This window comes from Protopterus annectens, chromosome 9.part0 (genome assembly GCF_019279795.1).
Source record: "Protopterus annectens isolate FY-2018-M chromosome 9.part0, PAN1.0, whole genome shotgun sequence".
Classification (NCBI taxonomy): Eukaryota; Metazoa; Chordata; order Ceratodontiformes; family Protopteridae; genus Protopterus; species Protopterus annectens.
In genome coordinates, this window is record NC_056743.1 from 767,921,754 (window position 1) to 767,937,872 (window position 16,119).

The 16,119-nt window shown below is 42.5% G+C and overlaps 1 protein-coding gene across 2 annotated transcripts in view; it reads left to right on the plus strand.

The window, feature by feature from the left end:
- The window catches only part of TTC17 (tetratricopeptide repeat domain 17), a 3,338,929-nt gene that overhangs the window by 1,604,630 nt on the left and 1,718,180 nt on the right, over positions 1-16,119 (plus strand). For both annotated transcript variants that reach the window (XM_044083397.1, XM_044083398.1), the window contains exon 14: positions 15,458-15,535. In XM_044083397.1, coding sequence (XP_043939332.1) covers positions 15,458-15,535 — 78 coding nt within the window. The remainder of the gene's footprint in view (positions 1-15,457; positions 15,536-16,119) is intronic.

Sequence of the window (16,119 nt, forward strand, 5' to 3'; positions counted from 1 at the left end):
TTACGCAAGATGTTTTTGGGTTCCAAAGAAAACAGGAGACTGGAGACCTATTTTGGACCTCAGCAGACTCTACCAATTTGTCAAGAAAGAGAAGTTCTGGATGGTCACGCTTCAGTCCATACTTCCCTTTATAGGGAAAGACAATTGGATGTGCTCATTGATCTCAAGGATGCGTACCACCACATAAAGATGGCCAGGCCATCCAGAGATCATCTGCGTTTCCAGCTGGGAGCCAATCACTATCATTTTCCAGCCCTGCCCTTTGGTCTCACTACAGCCCCCAGAGTGTTCACCAAATGTATGGCAGTGGTCATGGCTCACTTGAGGTGTCTAGGATTCCAAGTGGTGATCTTCATGTTTCACTGTTGCAGTCATTACACTTGGGTTATCCTGCTGGCAGGCTACCCTCAGTCGGCCTGAATTCCAAAGTCTAGTTCCGGCGTCGGTTGCGGTCACCTCTTCCCTGATGTCAGTGCGCTAGGGGTATAAAAGATGCAGCCAACGCCATTTTCTTCAGTCTTTCTTGCCGTGCGGTGCCCGAAGCAGTTCGCAAGTGCCGGTCAGCTGACTCCTGAGATTTTCCTGTTTGAATTTCAGATCCGAAGTCTTCATTAAAAGCAAAGTACCCCGTTGGGGAAAACTTTTTTCTTGCTCCAGACCGATGTCAGAAAAAGTTAGTAATTGTATTTCTTGTGGGAAGCAAATACCTCATAAGGATTTTCATTCTTACTGTATTCCTTGCCTAGGCCCTGACCACGACATTGCGTGTTGTCGGTTTTGTGCTAGATTTAACCAGCGCACTATAAAGCGCCGGTACGATTTTGCTTTTCACTATTTTGGCAGAAGATTTAATTACACGATGCTGTCGGGGATAGCCAGCCAACTACAGCAATTCACAAGAAACGCAAAGAAAAAGAAAAGGACAGGCATCCAAGGTCTAAAACCGATGAGGCTTCTTCTAAGCCAGTCGCTGGTTCACTGGCTCTCAGTGAGGTGCTTTCGCAGCCCCTGACGTCCGCTACTTTGGACCCGCAGGCTGCTACAGACTCCCACGTGGAGTCGCCTAGGCCACTGGAAGCTCAAGGTATTGGACCTTCGGAAACTATTCCCTCAGATGGGTCCGGAGCCGCTAAGCAGGCATCAGCTTCTGAGGGTGTTTTCAGACCTACTCAATTGTGCATTAAAGCGACTCCAGTTACAAAGGCAAAGACTAAAGCATCTTTAAAGACAAAGAAGCAAGTACAACAGCCTCATGGTCAGGCCTCCATGCCCAAAAAACAGATGCTCAAAATGGCCGAAGACTTAATTACTTTGATCAGGGGTTCCCATCCCCCCTCCTGATAAGAGGTCTAGGCAAGAGACAGAATATGAATCTTCAGATCAGGTTTCCATTTCTTCAGATTCCTCTTCTGATCAGGAATACTCTTCCTCTCTCTGAGGATTCTGATGCTGAAGAATCTATCCCTTCAGCCTCCCCTCCTGAGGATTACTCTTTTGGGGAAACCTTGCATACCATGAGGGAACATTTCCACTAGGAGAGCCAAGATTATTCTGAATCTAAGAAAAGGCTCAGGGACTTTTTTTTACTCCCACAACACAGGCCCCTAGCTATTCCGCCTTTGTTAGACATTGTAGATGATGTATTTTCAGAGTCCAGTCTGACCCCTGACTCCTTACCTCCAGCTCCTGTTAAGCCGAACAGGTACTACAGGGTGCCTGACTCTCATAAATTCCTTTTAAAGAACCCTGCTGCTGATCCAGAAACTATTTCTCAGGGTCCCAAAGGGGTCAAGACATCCACTGCAAAAAAAACCCTATCCCCTCCGACAGGGATTCTAGGGCATTAGACAGATGGGGAAAGAAGATTTACACCTCTGCTACCTTGGCTATAAGGGCTTTAATTTGTCAATTTCGTATGCTCAAATATCAGCAATATATTATCTCGCTGCTTAAACAGAAAATGTTGATAAATTCTGAAGGTGCAGAAAACAAAGAAATGCCGGATTTATTGCATGCAGCTGAGCAAGTTGGAAAACATACTTTGCAATGTGGTTTTGATTCTTTGGTGGCCTCCTGTAGGGCCGCTGCCACGGGTTCTGTCATTAGGAGGCATGCTTTGTTAAAGGAACAAAATTTACCAGATCATGTTAAAGCAAAATTATTAGATGCTCCATTACAGCATGATACTTTGTTTGGTGTTAAAGCAGAAGAGGTGTTAAAGAAAATGGAGGACAAAGCTAAATCTATGCAAACGGTCAAGGATTTCTTACAGCTACAACCTTCAAGATTTAGCAGACACTGGCCTACAAAGAATTGGTCCTTTCCAGTGTCAGACCACAAAGGGGCAGATATAGACACCCAAGAGGCAGATCCCAGCCCCAAGGTTCATACAGGTCTAAACAACGGGGTGCTTCTACCTCCAAAAGTGGAGAAGATAAATCACAGCCTTACAGGAAATAGTCCCAATGACTTCCCCCTGCCTACACCAAAGACTTATCTTTTGGCAGCATCTTTAGGGGGACCCTAGCACTTTTTTCTCAAAATTGGCACATAATAACCCAGGACAAATGAGTCTTAGACATAGTGTCACAAGGCTACAAGTTTCACTTTCATACCCTGCCAAGGGTAAACGGTTGGCCAGACCTACCAAAAAAACAATGGGCAGAGGCACAAAAACAAGTCTCATCCCTTGTGGACATGAGGGCCATTCAACAAGTACCAGAACAAGAGCAGGGACAAGGATTTTATTCAAGACTGTTCTTGGTACCCAGAAAGGACAAAGCCTGGAGACCAATACTGGCCCTATCTATTCTAAACACTTACCTGGATTTACCAAAACTCAAAATGTTGACCTTACGGCAGCTTCTGCCCATGCTGGGCAAGAAGGCTTGGCTTGTGACTTTAGACCTAAAAGAGGCATACCTGCATGTCCCAATCAGGCAAACATGCAGAAGATACCTCAGATTCCAAGCAAGCTCAATGCACCATCAATTGTCTGTACTGCCCTTTGGCTTATCTACTGCGCCCAGGGTCTTCACAAAGTGCCTGGCACCAGTAATTGCATTTTGCAGACAGAGGAATACAAATATATCCTTACTTGGACGACTGCCTCATTCAAGCAGAGGACAAGGCCATTCTACTACAGCATCTGGCGTTTGTAAAAAGATTACTACCATGCCTAGGGTACATAGTCAACGAACAAAAATCAAAACTAGTACCCTCTCAAGAGATAATATTCCTGGGTGCAAGCTTAAATACAACTGCCCAGATGGCTTATCTCATGCCAGACAGAGGCAACTGACTACCTACTTCACACTGTTGGCAGCAAAGGCCCAGTTATCTGCAAGAAAAATTCTGCAGGCTTTGGGTTTCATGGCATCCTGCATTCTGCTAATTCCATATGCAAGACTGCATATGAGAAAACTTCAATGGTACCTAAAAAGTGTTTGGACTCAGCTAGCCACAGCCTGGAAACAATAATTACTCTCATTCCCTGCCTGCAAATGGAGTTTTAATGGTGGGCGAAGGCCTGTCACCAGAACAAGGGACAGCCATTCACCTTACCCCCAGCCAGGCAGACATTGACAACGGGTGCATCAGATTATGCCGGGGGGGCACACATGGCAGGAAGATGTATTCAAGGCACATGGTCTGCCAACCAAATGCATCTACATATCAATCAAAAAGAGATGCTAGCTGTTCAGAATGCCCTGACAGCCCTCGAGGGCCTACTTCATCCGGGACAACTACTGATAAAGACAGACAATACCACGGTCATGTGGTATATAAACAAGCAGGGAGGCACTCATTCTTCCCCCCTCTGCAGACTAGCCATGACTTTGTGGGACACAACATTGACTTACCAAGGACATCTGCAGGCACAATTCCTGCCAGGAAAGATAAATACTCTGGCAGACGAACTAAGCAGAAACCTCATGGATCCCCACCAATGGAAATTGGATCCACTAGTCTTCAACATGATAACAAGGAAATGGGGATGCCCGGACATAGACCTATTTGCCTCTCCTCACAACTGCCAACTAAAGAAATTCTGCACAAGTACTTGTCACAGACAAGCATGGAAAGTGGATGCCCTGTCTTTCATCTGGAAAAACTTAACAGTATATGCCTTTCCTCCCCAAGATACTCCTAAAGGTCAGACAAGATAAGCCAAAAATGATACCGATCACCCCAGACTGGCCCCGCCAGTACTGGTATCCAATCCTAAGGAACTTGTCTCAATGCCCAGCCTGGAACTTACCTCAAATACCTCACCTACTGTCCCAACAAAACAATCATCCTGCACAGCCAACTCAAGACCTTAAATCTGACAGCATGGCGGATAATATAGTCATACAAAGCACACCTCTCACTAAAGCGGTGATGGATGTCATTTTGTAGGCCAGGAGGCCTAGTACTAGAAAATCGTATGCTGGAAAATGGAAGAGATTCTGTGCCTGGAACCAGGCACAAGCAATTGACACAACGGTACCAAATATTTCTCAGATTTTGAAATGCTTAACTGAGATGCTGGACAAAGGCCTATCCTTTTCATCAATTAAAATTCATGCCTTTGCCATTTCGGCTCATTACAATACAGACCCACCAAATTTTCTCATCCTTTGTTAAGGCAATACCTCAGAGGAGCCAAAAACTTAAGGCCTCCAAGGAGATCACCAATACCTGCATGGGACCTCAATTATGTTTTGGAAAAACTCACTCTGCCCCCTTTTGAGCCAGCCACTACAGCTAATATAAAGTTTTTATCTTGGAAAACAGCTCTTCTCCTAGCAGTAACCTCTGCAAGACGAGTCTCAGAGCTACAGGCACTCATGGCTGTGGAACCTTTTATCATTTTTTATCCAGACAGGGTTTCTCTGAGGACAAACCTGACATTTATGCCTAAGGTGGTGTCCAGTGTGGCCCTTAACCAAAGTATTCATCTGCCTACTTTTTATCCAAACCCACAGAATAAGGGGGAGAGAATTCTGCATTCTTTGGACATAGACAGCTACGCTTCTACTTGAACAGAACCAAAGCTTTCAGAAAGACCGAGCAACTACTAGTGGCATATGCTGCAGGATCACAAGGAAAGGCTATTTCAAAGCAGACTATTTCAAAGTGGATAGGCCACTGCATCCGTTTCTGCTATTCACAACATGGCAAACCAGTACCTAAGGGCTTTAGGCCACATTCTACCAGAGCAGCAGCCTTCCTCAGGGGCGTACCAACCAAAGACATTTTAGAGACTGCTACCTGGAGTTCAGTGCACACCTTTACAAAGCACTATCATTTACCACTCTTCTCTAAATCCAGGCAAGGCTTTGCCACTGCAGTTCTGTAGGGCCTCATAGCCGCTCCTAATGCTACTTAGATCCAGTCTCGCAACCTTAGCTTTGGGATTCAACCCAAGTGTAATGACTGCAACAGTGAAACATGAAGAACATAGTACAGTTGTGTACACTTACCATAAATGTAGATGTTTGAGTGTATTCACTGTTGCAGTCCAGGTTACCCACCCACCATCCCCCTTTTCTTTGCTGGAACTTAACTACACTTCTCTAATCTATACAACCTATGTGGTGTATTTGCTTGTAGATGAAGGCATTATATATTTTGGTGCATGCATGTTTTATTGGCATATTTTTAGCCTACCCTTTTGGGGGCACCTGACATCTGGGGCAAGAAAAACTAAAGAAAATGGCATCGGCTGCATCTTTTATACCCCCCTGGCGCACTGATGTCGGGGAAGAGGCGACGGCAACCGACGCCGGACCTAGACTTTGGAATTCAGGCCGACTGAAGGTAGCCTGCCAGCAGGATAAGCCAAGTGTAGTGACTGCAACAGTGAGTACACTCGAACATCTACATTAATGCTACGTGTACACAACTGTACTTTTCCATACCTAGACTATTGGCTCCTTACCTCCACCACCAGGCATCAACTGATTTGGGCAAGGGAATCCACTCTGCAACCACTTAGGCATTACTGTCAACTTAGAAAAGTCTGCCTTGTCGCCATCGCAGCATATTGTCTTTATCGGGACAGAGTTAGACACTTCAACCACCACTCTGTCTACCTTTCGAGAGGGTCTCTTCTTCGCCAGTATGTCAGATCACTGGTGTCAGAAGACAGAGCTTCAGCAGCAGAGGTCTTAACAAGTACTGGGTTTGATGGCAGCAGAAATCTTAGCTATGCCATTAGCATGGATGCATTTGCAGATTCTACAAGTGCTACTGTGCACTCAGTGGTCTTATCAGGAACTTCCAGTGAAGCATATGATTGTGAAAACAAATTGTTGCACGAGAGACCTTCAGTGGTGGTTGATGTTGATTCGTGTCACAATAGGACGTCCATTTGTACTACCCCCGCCGATAGCCACTGTGACCACTGACGCTTCCCTGGTAGGGGGGGGGCATTTTCAGGGAAGACTGCCCAAAACACATGGATGGATCAAGAATCACATCTGCTTATCAGTGTTCTAGAGATAAGAGCAGTACTTCTGGCGTTGCAGTACTTTCAGGTCTCTTCCTTTAGCGACAATTGCAATTCAGACAGCATGTCAGTTGTCTGGTATTTGAACAAACAGGGCGGGACCAAGTCTTACCCTCTTTGCCGAGAAGCCCTCAGAGTTTGGCAGTGGGCTGTGTCATGCCAGTGCTTTCTGTTGGCAATGCACATCCCGGGGAGATCCAACGTGATGACAAACTGAGCAGGGCAATTTTGTTGCCACATGAGTGGTCCTTCAATCAGGACATTGTGGACAGGATTATCCGCAAATGGGGTCAACCTTGCTGCAACCTTTTTGCCAGTCACATCAACACCAAATGCAGAAGCTACTTCGCCCTGATTGCCCCTCTGGGACAGCCCCCGAGAGACGCAGTCATACAAGAATGGCCCCTGGGTCTCCTATATGCATTTCCTCCAATCCTACTAATATCAAGATTTTTACAGAAAACAAAGTCGCTGGGAAGGACCATCATTCTTATAGCCCAACCATTGGCCTCGGCAGATTTGGTTCCCATTTCTTTATCATCATCTCTTGGAGGATCCATGGATTCTGGACTCAGTTCCGGACCTTCTGACACATCCGTCTGGGGATCTCCACCCTTTATTGCAGTCTCTGAAGCTGCTCTAGTTCCCCACATAGCCAGGCTTCACAACCTTTATGACACAAGGCAAATCCTTTTGTCTTCTCACAAACCTTCCACCAGGAGATTATATCATAATAAGTGGAAGAGATTTTCCATTTGAGCTTCCAAACAGAACATTGATCCTTTTCACGCTCACTTGATATCTATATTGGAATTCTTAACTGTTTTAATGAAGCAGTGGCTACAATTCGGGTCCAGTTAGCTGCCATATCTAGTTTCCATCTTGGAGTAGGAGGACTAAATGTTATGGCCCACAAGTTATCCGAGGCTTTTCTTAAAGGGACTTTTCATTTGAGGCCTCCAGTAAAAACTCCTTATTCCCCCTCGAATCTGAATTTTATGCTATCTCGCATAATTCTTCCCCCGTTTGAATGTGCATCATCTTGTGATCTCAAATATTTGTCTTGGAAAACCATTTTTCTAATGGCCATTACTTCCGCCCACAAAGTGTTAGAGCTTCAAGCCTTGTCTGTCACACCTCCTTATATGATTTTTCATGCTGATAAGAGTATCTCTCAGGACAAATCCTTCCTTTTTACCTAAAGTTTGTTCTGAGTCTAATATCAATCAAGTCATTGAATTGCCAGTCTTCTTCCCCAACCATTCCAACAAACTAGAGTATATGCTGCACAAACTAGACGTTCATAGACAGCTCAGATATTATTTGGATAGGACAAGATTTTAGAAAATCAGACCAACTATTTGTTTCCTTTTCTGAAGCCAGGAAAGGTAGACCAGTGGCTAAAACAACCCTTTCTAAGTAGCTATCTGATTGTATCACCTGTGTTTATTCAGCAGCTAATATGCCCTTACTACACAGAATTAAAGCTCATTCAACCAGAGCAGTTTCTACATCCTTTGCATTTCAAGCCAAATTGCCCATTGACAACATCTGTGCTGCAGCCACTTGGTCTAAGCCGCATACCTTTATTACTCATAACAAGGTGGATAAGGCCTCCAGGGATAGGGCTTCCTTTGGTTCTACTGTCCTGAAGAATATACTCCTGTGAGCTACCCAAGATTGAGGGTGCTAGGGATGCTACCGATCAGTGAAGAATGATCGGTAAAATTGAACAACTTCACATTAAGAAGTTATGTACTCACCATAACGTTCCATCTTGCCTTCATTCTCACTTCCCTCCCTCCCTCCACCCCCCACCTGGCTGACAGTTGACTTAGACGTTGGTCTCATCCTGGTAATTCAAGTCCTTCCTTTTTCCCTGTCTTAGGAGAGTAGTCCTTTTACAAGAATATGGTACACGCAGCAAACAAGCTCTGAGGTAATTCCAGCAGTGCATTATGGGATAATGGGCTGGGTCTCGAGCAACTGGTAAACCTTGAGCTTGCTAACAGCTGTGTCGGAGCCGAGGGATCGGCTCTGAACCCATCAGTGAAGAATGAAGGTGAGATGGAACAACTCACATGGAATGTTATGGTGAGTGCATAACTTCTTAGTAAGTGGAAAATTGATTGATTTCTCTACTTCAGGACATTGTAGATTAACAATCTTAGCGTCATTTTGTGTCCTTATCCTTTTTAATACTTCCTATTATTAGCTGGTAAGTCACTTAAAGAAGCCATACTTAACAAAAAAAAAAAAAGGGTCTGGGCGCCACAAGGAACTATGGGTGTTGACTGGGCATATACAAAATACTAGTCAAAAAAAAGTTCCAACACATTAAAACCAAGAACCAAAGTACAAATGGCTGAGGCACAGGAACCTTCCAAACACACTTTATTGAAACAAAATTGAGCAGTCAAGCTTTTTCGTCTTCCATACAAGACTTCTTCAGAACTGCTATTCACATTAAATCATTTTCATTAAATGCTAGCATTCTCACTACATGTGTTACATCCACACTCAGTTTGGCCAGCTGATGTTTTTATACTATTTCTTCTCATCGCCATTTGAAACTGTCGCAGGTTTCAAGACTTTTTTATGAAATCCCAAACAAAAAACTAAATAGATTTTCAAAGCACCCCCATTACCTGTTAACTTGAAACAAGCACACAAATTGTGTACATCTTCAGTAAGTAAAGTGTAACCCTCCAGATAGGAATATTTGCTGTAAATCAACAGTTGCCTACAAGCATTACCTAGCATTAAATTAAGGTTACTCATGGTGAAGTGCATGCTACACCCAGTGTTGCTACTTAAACTGACATTTGTGTTTTCTTATCTCTCTTCCCTTCACAGATGTGAAGCAGCTTGCACAGTTTCAAAAAACAGTATCTTCTAGTCGTAAAAAAAGTGTGCGGACTATCTTTAAGTAAAACCATGTTGCACATCATTCTATTAAATGCTTTAAAGTATTAAGGCTGCTAGAGAGGCTGCCATCTTATTCACCTCCATAATTTCAGATGCCATTTTTCACTGAACTTCATGCCTTTGTATCTTTAAATTTAGCATTGTCCTCAGCAAAGACTGCTCAGCACTCTCACGATTAATTGCTTACACCTGCAGACAGCTCATGTCTGTGAAATACTTGTTTTTGTAAGTTTCACTCAGAACAGAATGTACACCTGTCATCAACTGCATGCTTGAATCCCATTGAATATTTGCAAATGGGGAAAAAACAAGCTAATATTTTTTCAGGTGTAAGAAACTTGCCATTTGTCATGTTTTCATAATTTTCATATTTTTCCAAGTTGACTTGCTTTCAAAACAAAACACCTTCTAGCTTAAGCCAAGAGCATTAATCAAGAAATTACTCCGGTGAAAACAAGGGAAAATATTTTCAGCATACAATCAGTGTTGTATACACCATACCCCCCTCCTTCCCCAGTAGCCCCAAGATGATAGCATATTAAAATTAAACTTGCTTTTGTCCAGCCTTTCTTCTCTTGTTATACTGTAAAGGCTATATTTTTTACAAGTAAAAACTTACTTGTTTAATACCTTTAACACAAAACAGTTACAGAAGAGATCTACCCACATTTAAAATACCCATGACTAAATACTATATAAAACTGCTTCACTGTATGTAACATGCATTTTATATCACAAAATATTTTATACAACTACTAAGAACAAAAATTGTTGTACTTTATTTTTCCCCCCTTTGTGTCCTCCTTAACAGTTCTCCACTTGCAAATATATCTTTCAAAAACTCGATTGATACTTTATAGTCTGGTCTCCCATTTATTCACCAGTTTGTGTTGCTGGTTTTCTTCCTGTTCATCTCCATCTCCCAACACCAGACACTGGCTTAAGCCCAAGGTGCTCCTGATTCTTGTAGCCCTCTCTTGTGCTTTTTTCTGTGCCTCAACCATTTTCTTTTGGAACACTGGAAAAGGTTTCACTAGTAGTCTCTCTGAGCATTGCTTTTCATTCATATGACAATAGACTCCCCTTCTGTTTGCTGGGGCTCACTTTCTTCTCAGCTTGTTCTGTACCCAAAAATGTCTTTGATCTTCCAGGAAAAAAATTATGAATACAGCTGAAAACAGCAGCTTGAATCCCACACCTCTCTTGACATTACTTAATTGCAGGGATAAATTTGCTTCTATTTCACCTGATATACAGTGAGTGATAATTTTCCACAAAACACCCTGCTGTCTCCATTTTTCTGTACTTCTTTCTTCTTTCCACAGTTTTGCCAGAATCATCTTTCTGCTGGTATTATTTTCTCTTTACTATTATAGGTCTTGGCTGCTTTCTCGTGGCCAAGTTTGGCACTTAAACTTTATGTGCCATTTAATTTAACAAATCCTGCTGTGAAGTACCAGTCCACTTGCTTATTTGTAATTTGTACTTTCATAAAAGTAATACAGTGTTCCTTGCAGTTTCTCTAGTACAACAGAAAATCTCTGGTGTTCTCTACACTTTTGTCTTTTGACTGTGCCAGCTATTTGAAAGACCTCTTCTTGAGAAGTGTCAGACTGAACCAGCCTTTTCTTCATTTCAGCCTGAGTTCATTTTTTCAGTTCTTCTTAATAGCTAGTTAAAGCTTCTATTTTTTCTAGTCTTTTATTTGAATTGATGTATTCCTTCAGTGCATTTATTTTTAGCACCTCTGAGTACATGTAATATAATTTTCCTCTAAGTTATATGAAGCCGATGTTCTTCGTCTTCCATTGCTGCAGTCCTGACTATTGGGTATAGTCCGCGTCCAGTCGGCCCGAATACCAGAGTATAAGGCTGGGTCGGTCCAGGCGGACTGGCTAGACTGACGCCAGTACGTCAGGGTACTAACCGCGCGGCGGCGCCATATCTTATCCTTTTGTCTTTGTCCGATGCAGAAGCAGTTTTGCGAGTGCGCGTTGGCGAACTGGTATTTCGAGGTTTCACACGAAACAGAGAGTTTGAAAAAGAGTTAGCTAGAAACATTCTTGGTTTTTTTTTCTTTTATTTTTTTTTTGCTCAGAAAATTTTTTACGGATGTCGCGCTTGAGGAGGTTAGACTGTGCCAGGTTAGTGTTTGGGAAGCGTTGATTATAAATGCCGCCCCGGATGCTCTCGCCTCGCCTCCGCAAGAAGCGATAAAATAAAACAGTGAAATGGGTTGAGGGATTAGGGGTTCTATGCCCCGCGCCTGATAGAGCCTAGGGTGGAATATTCTGATTCTGATGTGGATGATTCCACTCCTACAGCTTCTCACCTGAGGATTTTTCATTTTCAGAGACTTTGCATTCCATGAGGGAGCACTTTAAATGGGAAGGCCAGGGTTCTTGTTTTACCCCAGCATAGGCCTTTAGCTATTCCTCCTGTGTTGAATGTGGTGGAAAGATTTTGCAGAGGCTTCCCTGAACCCTGACTCAGAATTATCTCCTTTTCAATTTGAATCTAAGGTGGATGCTACGGTGAAGGTTTTGAGGTAGAGTTGCTGGTTTCAGCTGCCAGCAGATTCACGCTTGGGCAGCCTTTGGGGAGGAAGAGACCAATTTTGGATTTATCTATCCTCAACACTTATCTGGACATTCAAGTTCAAGATGTTGGCGTTACAACAGCTTTTACCTCTGCTGGGCAAAAATCACTGGATGGTAACTTTAGATCTCAAAGAAGCTTACTTTCAGGTGCTGCCTATAAGGGCTAATTGCAGGAAATATCTGCGGGAAATTGAAATTATTCCTTCTCTCTTAACGACAGATGCCCGGACATTGCTTGGGGAGCTCATCAATGGAAGAGGGGATAAGACAGCAAGCCTGCAGCCAGACTACATCATCTACATATCAACATGCTTTCAAGGAGTACTTTCTCCAGGGCAGGTGTGATTTCAACACAGACAACACAACTGTCGGAGACTGCGCTAAGCCTGCAACTAACTCTTCAGGCAGGTTGGGTTTCATCACACGGCTTGGAAGTGGATGCCAGATTGGCCTCGCAAACACTGGTACCCTCTACTACGGATATTCTGTGTTGAACACAGCAGGTCTCAACTTCCTCAACAAATTTTAAATGTGATTATGGAAGCTAGAAGACCTAGTACAAAGGAAAGTGTATGCAGTTGTTTCGCATCCCTTTGTTCAAGCAGTTTCTAGAGGGGCAAGAATATAAGACCCCCATTTGAGCCTCCTACCTGCTTGGGATCTCAATTTTGTGTTGGAAAAACTTACTCTACAACCTTTTGAGCCTGCTGCCACCAACAGCATTTCTAAGGGTGGCAACTCAGCTGTTTTACAAGGCATGTTGTCAGCTCCTACTTCTTTATAGTTTGCCAGCCTCCCTTACCTCTGCTTTTTCTACTACCCAAGTCAGGACTGCAGCAATTTTTGTATATATTGTTGTATATATTGGGTTTTGGGGACTTGTCTTTTTAGGGTCTTCTGACATCTGGGGCAGAAAAGACTGAGGATATGGGCGTCGGTCATGCGCATAGTACCCCTGCGTGCTTTCAGTCATCCTCCTAATCGTCCGCCAAACGTTCTGGTATTCGGGCCGACTGGACGGACTATTTTTTGTACCAAAGTTGAAGCTTGAACTGTTTTTTGCTGAACAGCTGCAGGATTCTTCTCAGACAGCGTTTTCTCATACCTTTTTTGGTTGATTTTTCTTTCAGGTTTTCTAAATGTCTGCTGGAATCCAGGCAGTATACTTAATTTGCCAGTAAATGAGTTTTACTCAAGCTGACAGCATCTCTCTCGTACTTCACAGTTTCTTCACTCTGGAAGAGCTAAAATTAAGCCATTGTCATTGTTAGTGTCACCCTGACCCCATGTGCAAAAAACAATTGGGGGAGAAAATGTCATGGATGGATGGATGGGTTAGTGTGTAGCCATCTTGGAAACCTTATGGGAGAAACTGTGATGGCAGTAAGGGAGTGGTAGTTGTGCTTACAACACGCATCCATCATGTGGAAGAGTGAGGAGAAGGAAGTGTGTTTATTCAAAAGTATGCATAGAAATGCTGATAAATCAGTTGAGTGTAATTTGTTAGAGGGGGGTGTATGTAACAATTTATGAAATTGATGAGAGGCATAAATGTAATTATGGGTGCTGAGGTTTGGAATTTGGATTTTTAGGGTGCAAAGCTGGCAACAGGAGATACGCTGTGCAAGTCTTTTCATTCAAAAAAAGGAAACACCTTCCCAGAAGGGATAAGTAGCAGCAAGTACTGCTCATGAGCTAGCGTGCATATTTCTGAATGCACAGAATGAAATTGTTCCTGTAGACTGTGTGAGATTGTTTATCAAAAACTTGTCATAGATGTAGGTAGATGCTGAGCCTTTCAGCAAGTTTCGGATTTGCTGTAAATCTTGGGGCACTGCAGTAGCTGACATTTCTGTACCCAAAGTGTGAGATTTAGTTTAATGAAAGGGTGCTAGATGTCAAGTAGATGCTTAATCTTTACAGTAAGCCTGTGCTTACATGTGAAATCTGTGGCATGGCAGAATCATACAGAAGTTTACTTAGAAACTTCCCATGGTGCAAGACCCTCTAGATAAGCAATGCCTATGTCCAAATGGAGGAGGCATCAGAGCAAGTCTTAGGTGGTCCCACTTGAGGACAGTTTAGGTGTACAAGTAGTGGCGTAAGGCAGCACTCTTTAACATTGTTGAGTGTATTGCTTAGGTTTTGGTGGTCTTGCTTCAGTTTGATTTTGTATTCCCAACAACCAGACCATAATGTTCTGATGTTGGCTGCAGCAATGAATGCAAAACAGACCTATTTCAAAGCAGCTGGATGGGATTTTGTGCCTGTATGAGAAGAGGGGACTTTAAAGCACAGAGGGATACCTTTTAATTATTTGGAGTATGTGGAGTTTATCTACATGGCATAAACCAAGCTTATGCACATAGTTTGAGGAAATTAAGACCTGATATTATCATGCTTCTAGAAATAAGCCATCGAAAATGCTAGATAAGGGATTGGAGGGGTGTAGTCTTGCAAGCTGTCGTAAGAAAAAAAAATGTTCTCTTGTAAAGCATTCTCTAAGTTGGACTCTGACATGTTTCAGGATGATTTTCCAAGAGAAAATATTACTGGCTAATGCAAAAAATACAAGGACGTTTACTTCAGGCGTGTACTCAGGGCCCATTGTTGCCCACTGTTGACTATAGTAGCCTGCTGAAAGCTATCTTTGAAAGTGACTGGATGTATGCTAACTGCTTCTGTTGCTGTTAGGTGGAGATATTAATGTTACTTTATACCCTGTGGTGGATTAACTGCAGGTTCAGTTTGACAGACAAGTTTTTTATGGTTTTGTACCCTTATTAAAGGAATTTTTTATCCATTTGGAGGGGGTGCATCCTATTGATAGGGATTTTGCATGCACCATTCTCAAGGCTATTTTTTTAGCAGATTGAAAACCCACATAGTGCGTACAACTGAGCAGGTACTTGGATCTGACTGATTAATCAGTGTATGAAAAGCATGTTAAGTAATCTGGAACGCAAGCTGCACAGCTCTCATGGAAACTGAACCCTCTCCTGTTAAACAAGGGAAAGTTTCATGTTATAATTCTAGGAGATTTTGCAGAGTGAGACATATTGACATGGGGGGCAGTCTGTGAGAACAGTGGGTTTATATGCAAGGCAAGAGCAAGTTACTCAATTACTGCCAGGGTGAGGAGGAAAGGGATACAAAAGATGCGAAAGAACTGACCAGGTAGAAACAGGCAGAGTTTTTTGAGGGACCTTGTAGGAGTAATATGCTAAACTACTTGAGTTTAAAGGTATAAAATGCTGCAGTTTGCTTTTGTCTAGAATAAAACTAATAATGCAAAGATAACTTAGAATCGTTAACTTCTTACTTTTTAAGTAAACAGACTCGTGATACTCTTCCTACTGTTGTATGGTTAACTGTAACTTCTTTTTATTGCTTCACAGCTACACCTTACACGGTATATTTTTTCTTTACCTAGATTTTATTTTCTCGTATTGCTAGCTGGGCAGTTACAGAAGAACACATTGGAGAACTCCTCACACGAGCCATTGAACAGGTAATTCTGTATTGCTTGACACACTGTTCTCATTTTGCAGTATAATGACCTGTTTGCTTTATTTAAGCTGTGGAGTGGATAATCAATATATGTATGTGTGTGCATGGGCATGTACATATAATAAAGACGTACAAGCATGTATGTGCACGTGCAAAATGTATATGTAATACAGGTTTGTAATAAACAAGTGTAGCTCTTGTATGTGTTTGTGTGTGTATATATATTTATATATATGTATATATATATATATATATATATATATGTGTGTGTGTGTGTGTGTGTATGACTGTATGTATATATATATATATATATGTCTACTTTACAAGCTCAAAGTTTCAAAACTTCAAGCTAGAAATGGTCAAGACCATAACATTGAAGTTTTGAAACTTTGAAATTGTAATAAAAAAAATTAAATTATTTTATACGTTTTTGCAGGGGGTGGAGCCCCCCTGCACCCTCTCATTCCCTGCTAAATAAATATACCAACAAAGAGATCGCACTACAGTGAGGAAATGGAAAATTTCCCATTCCGAGCTGAATGGCTATCTCCATTCAAAACATTCATAGTTTCAAAACTTCAGTCT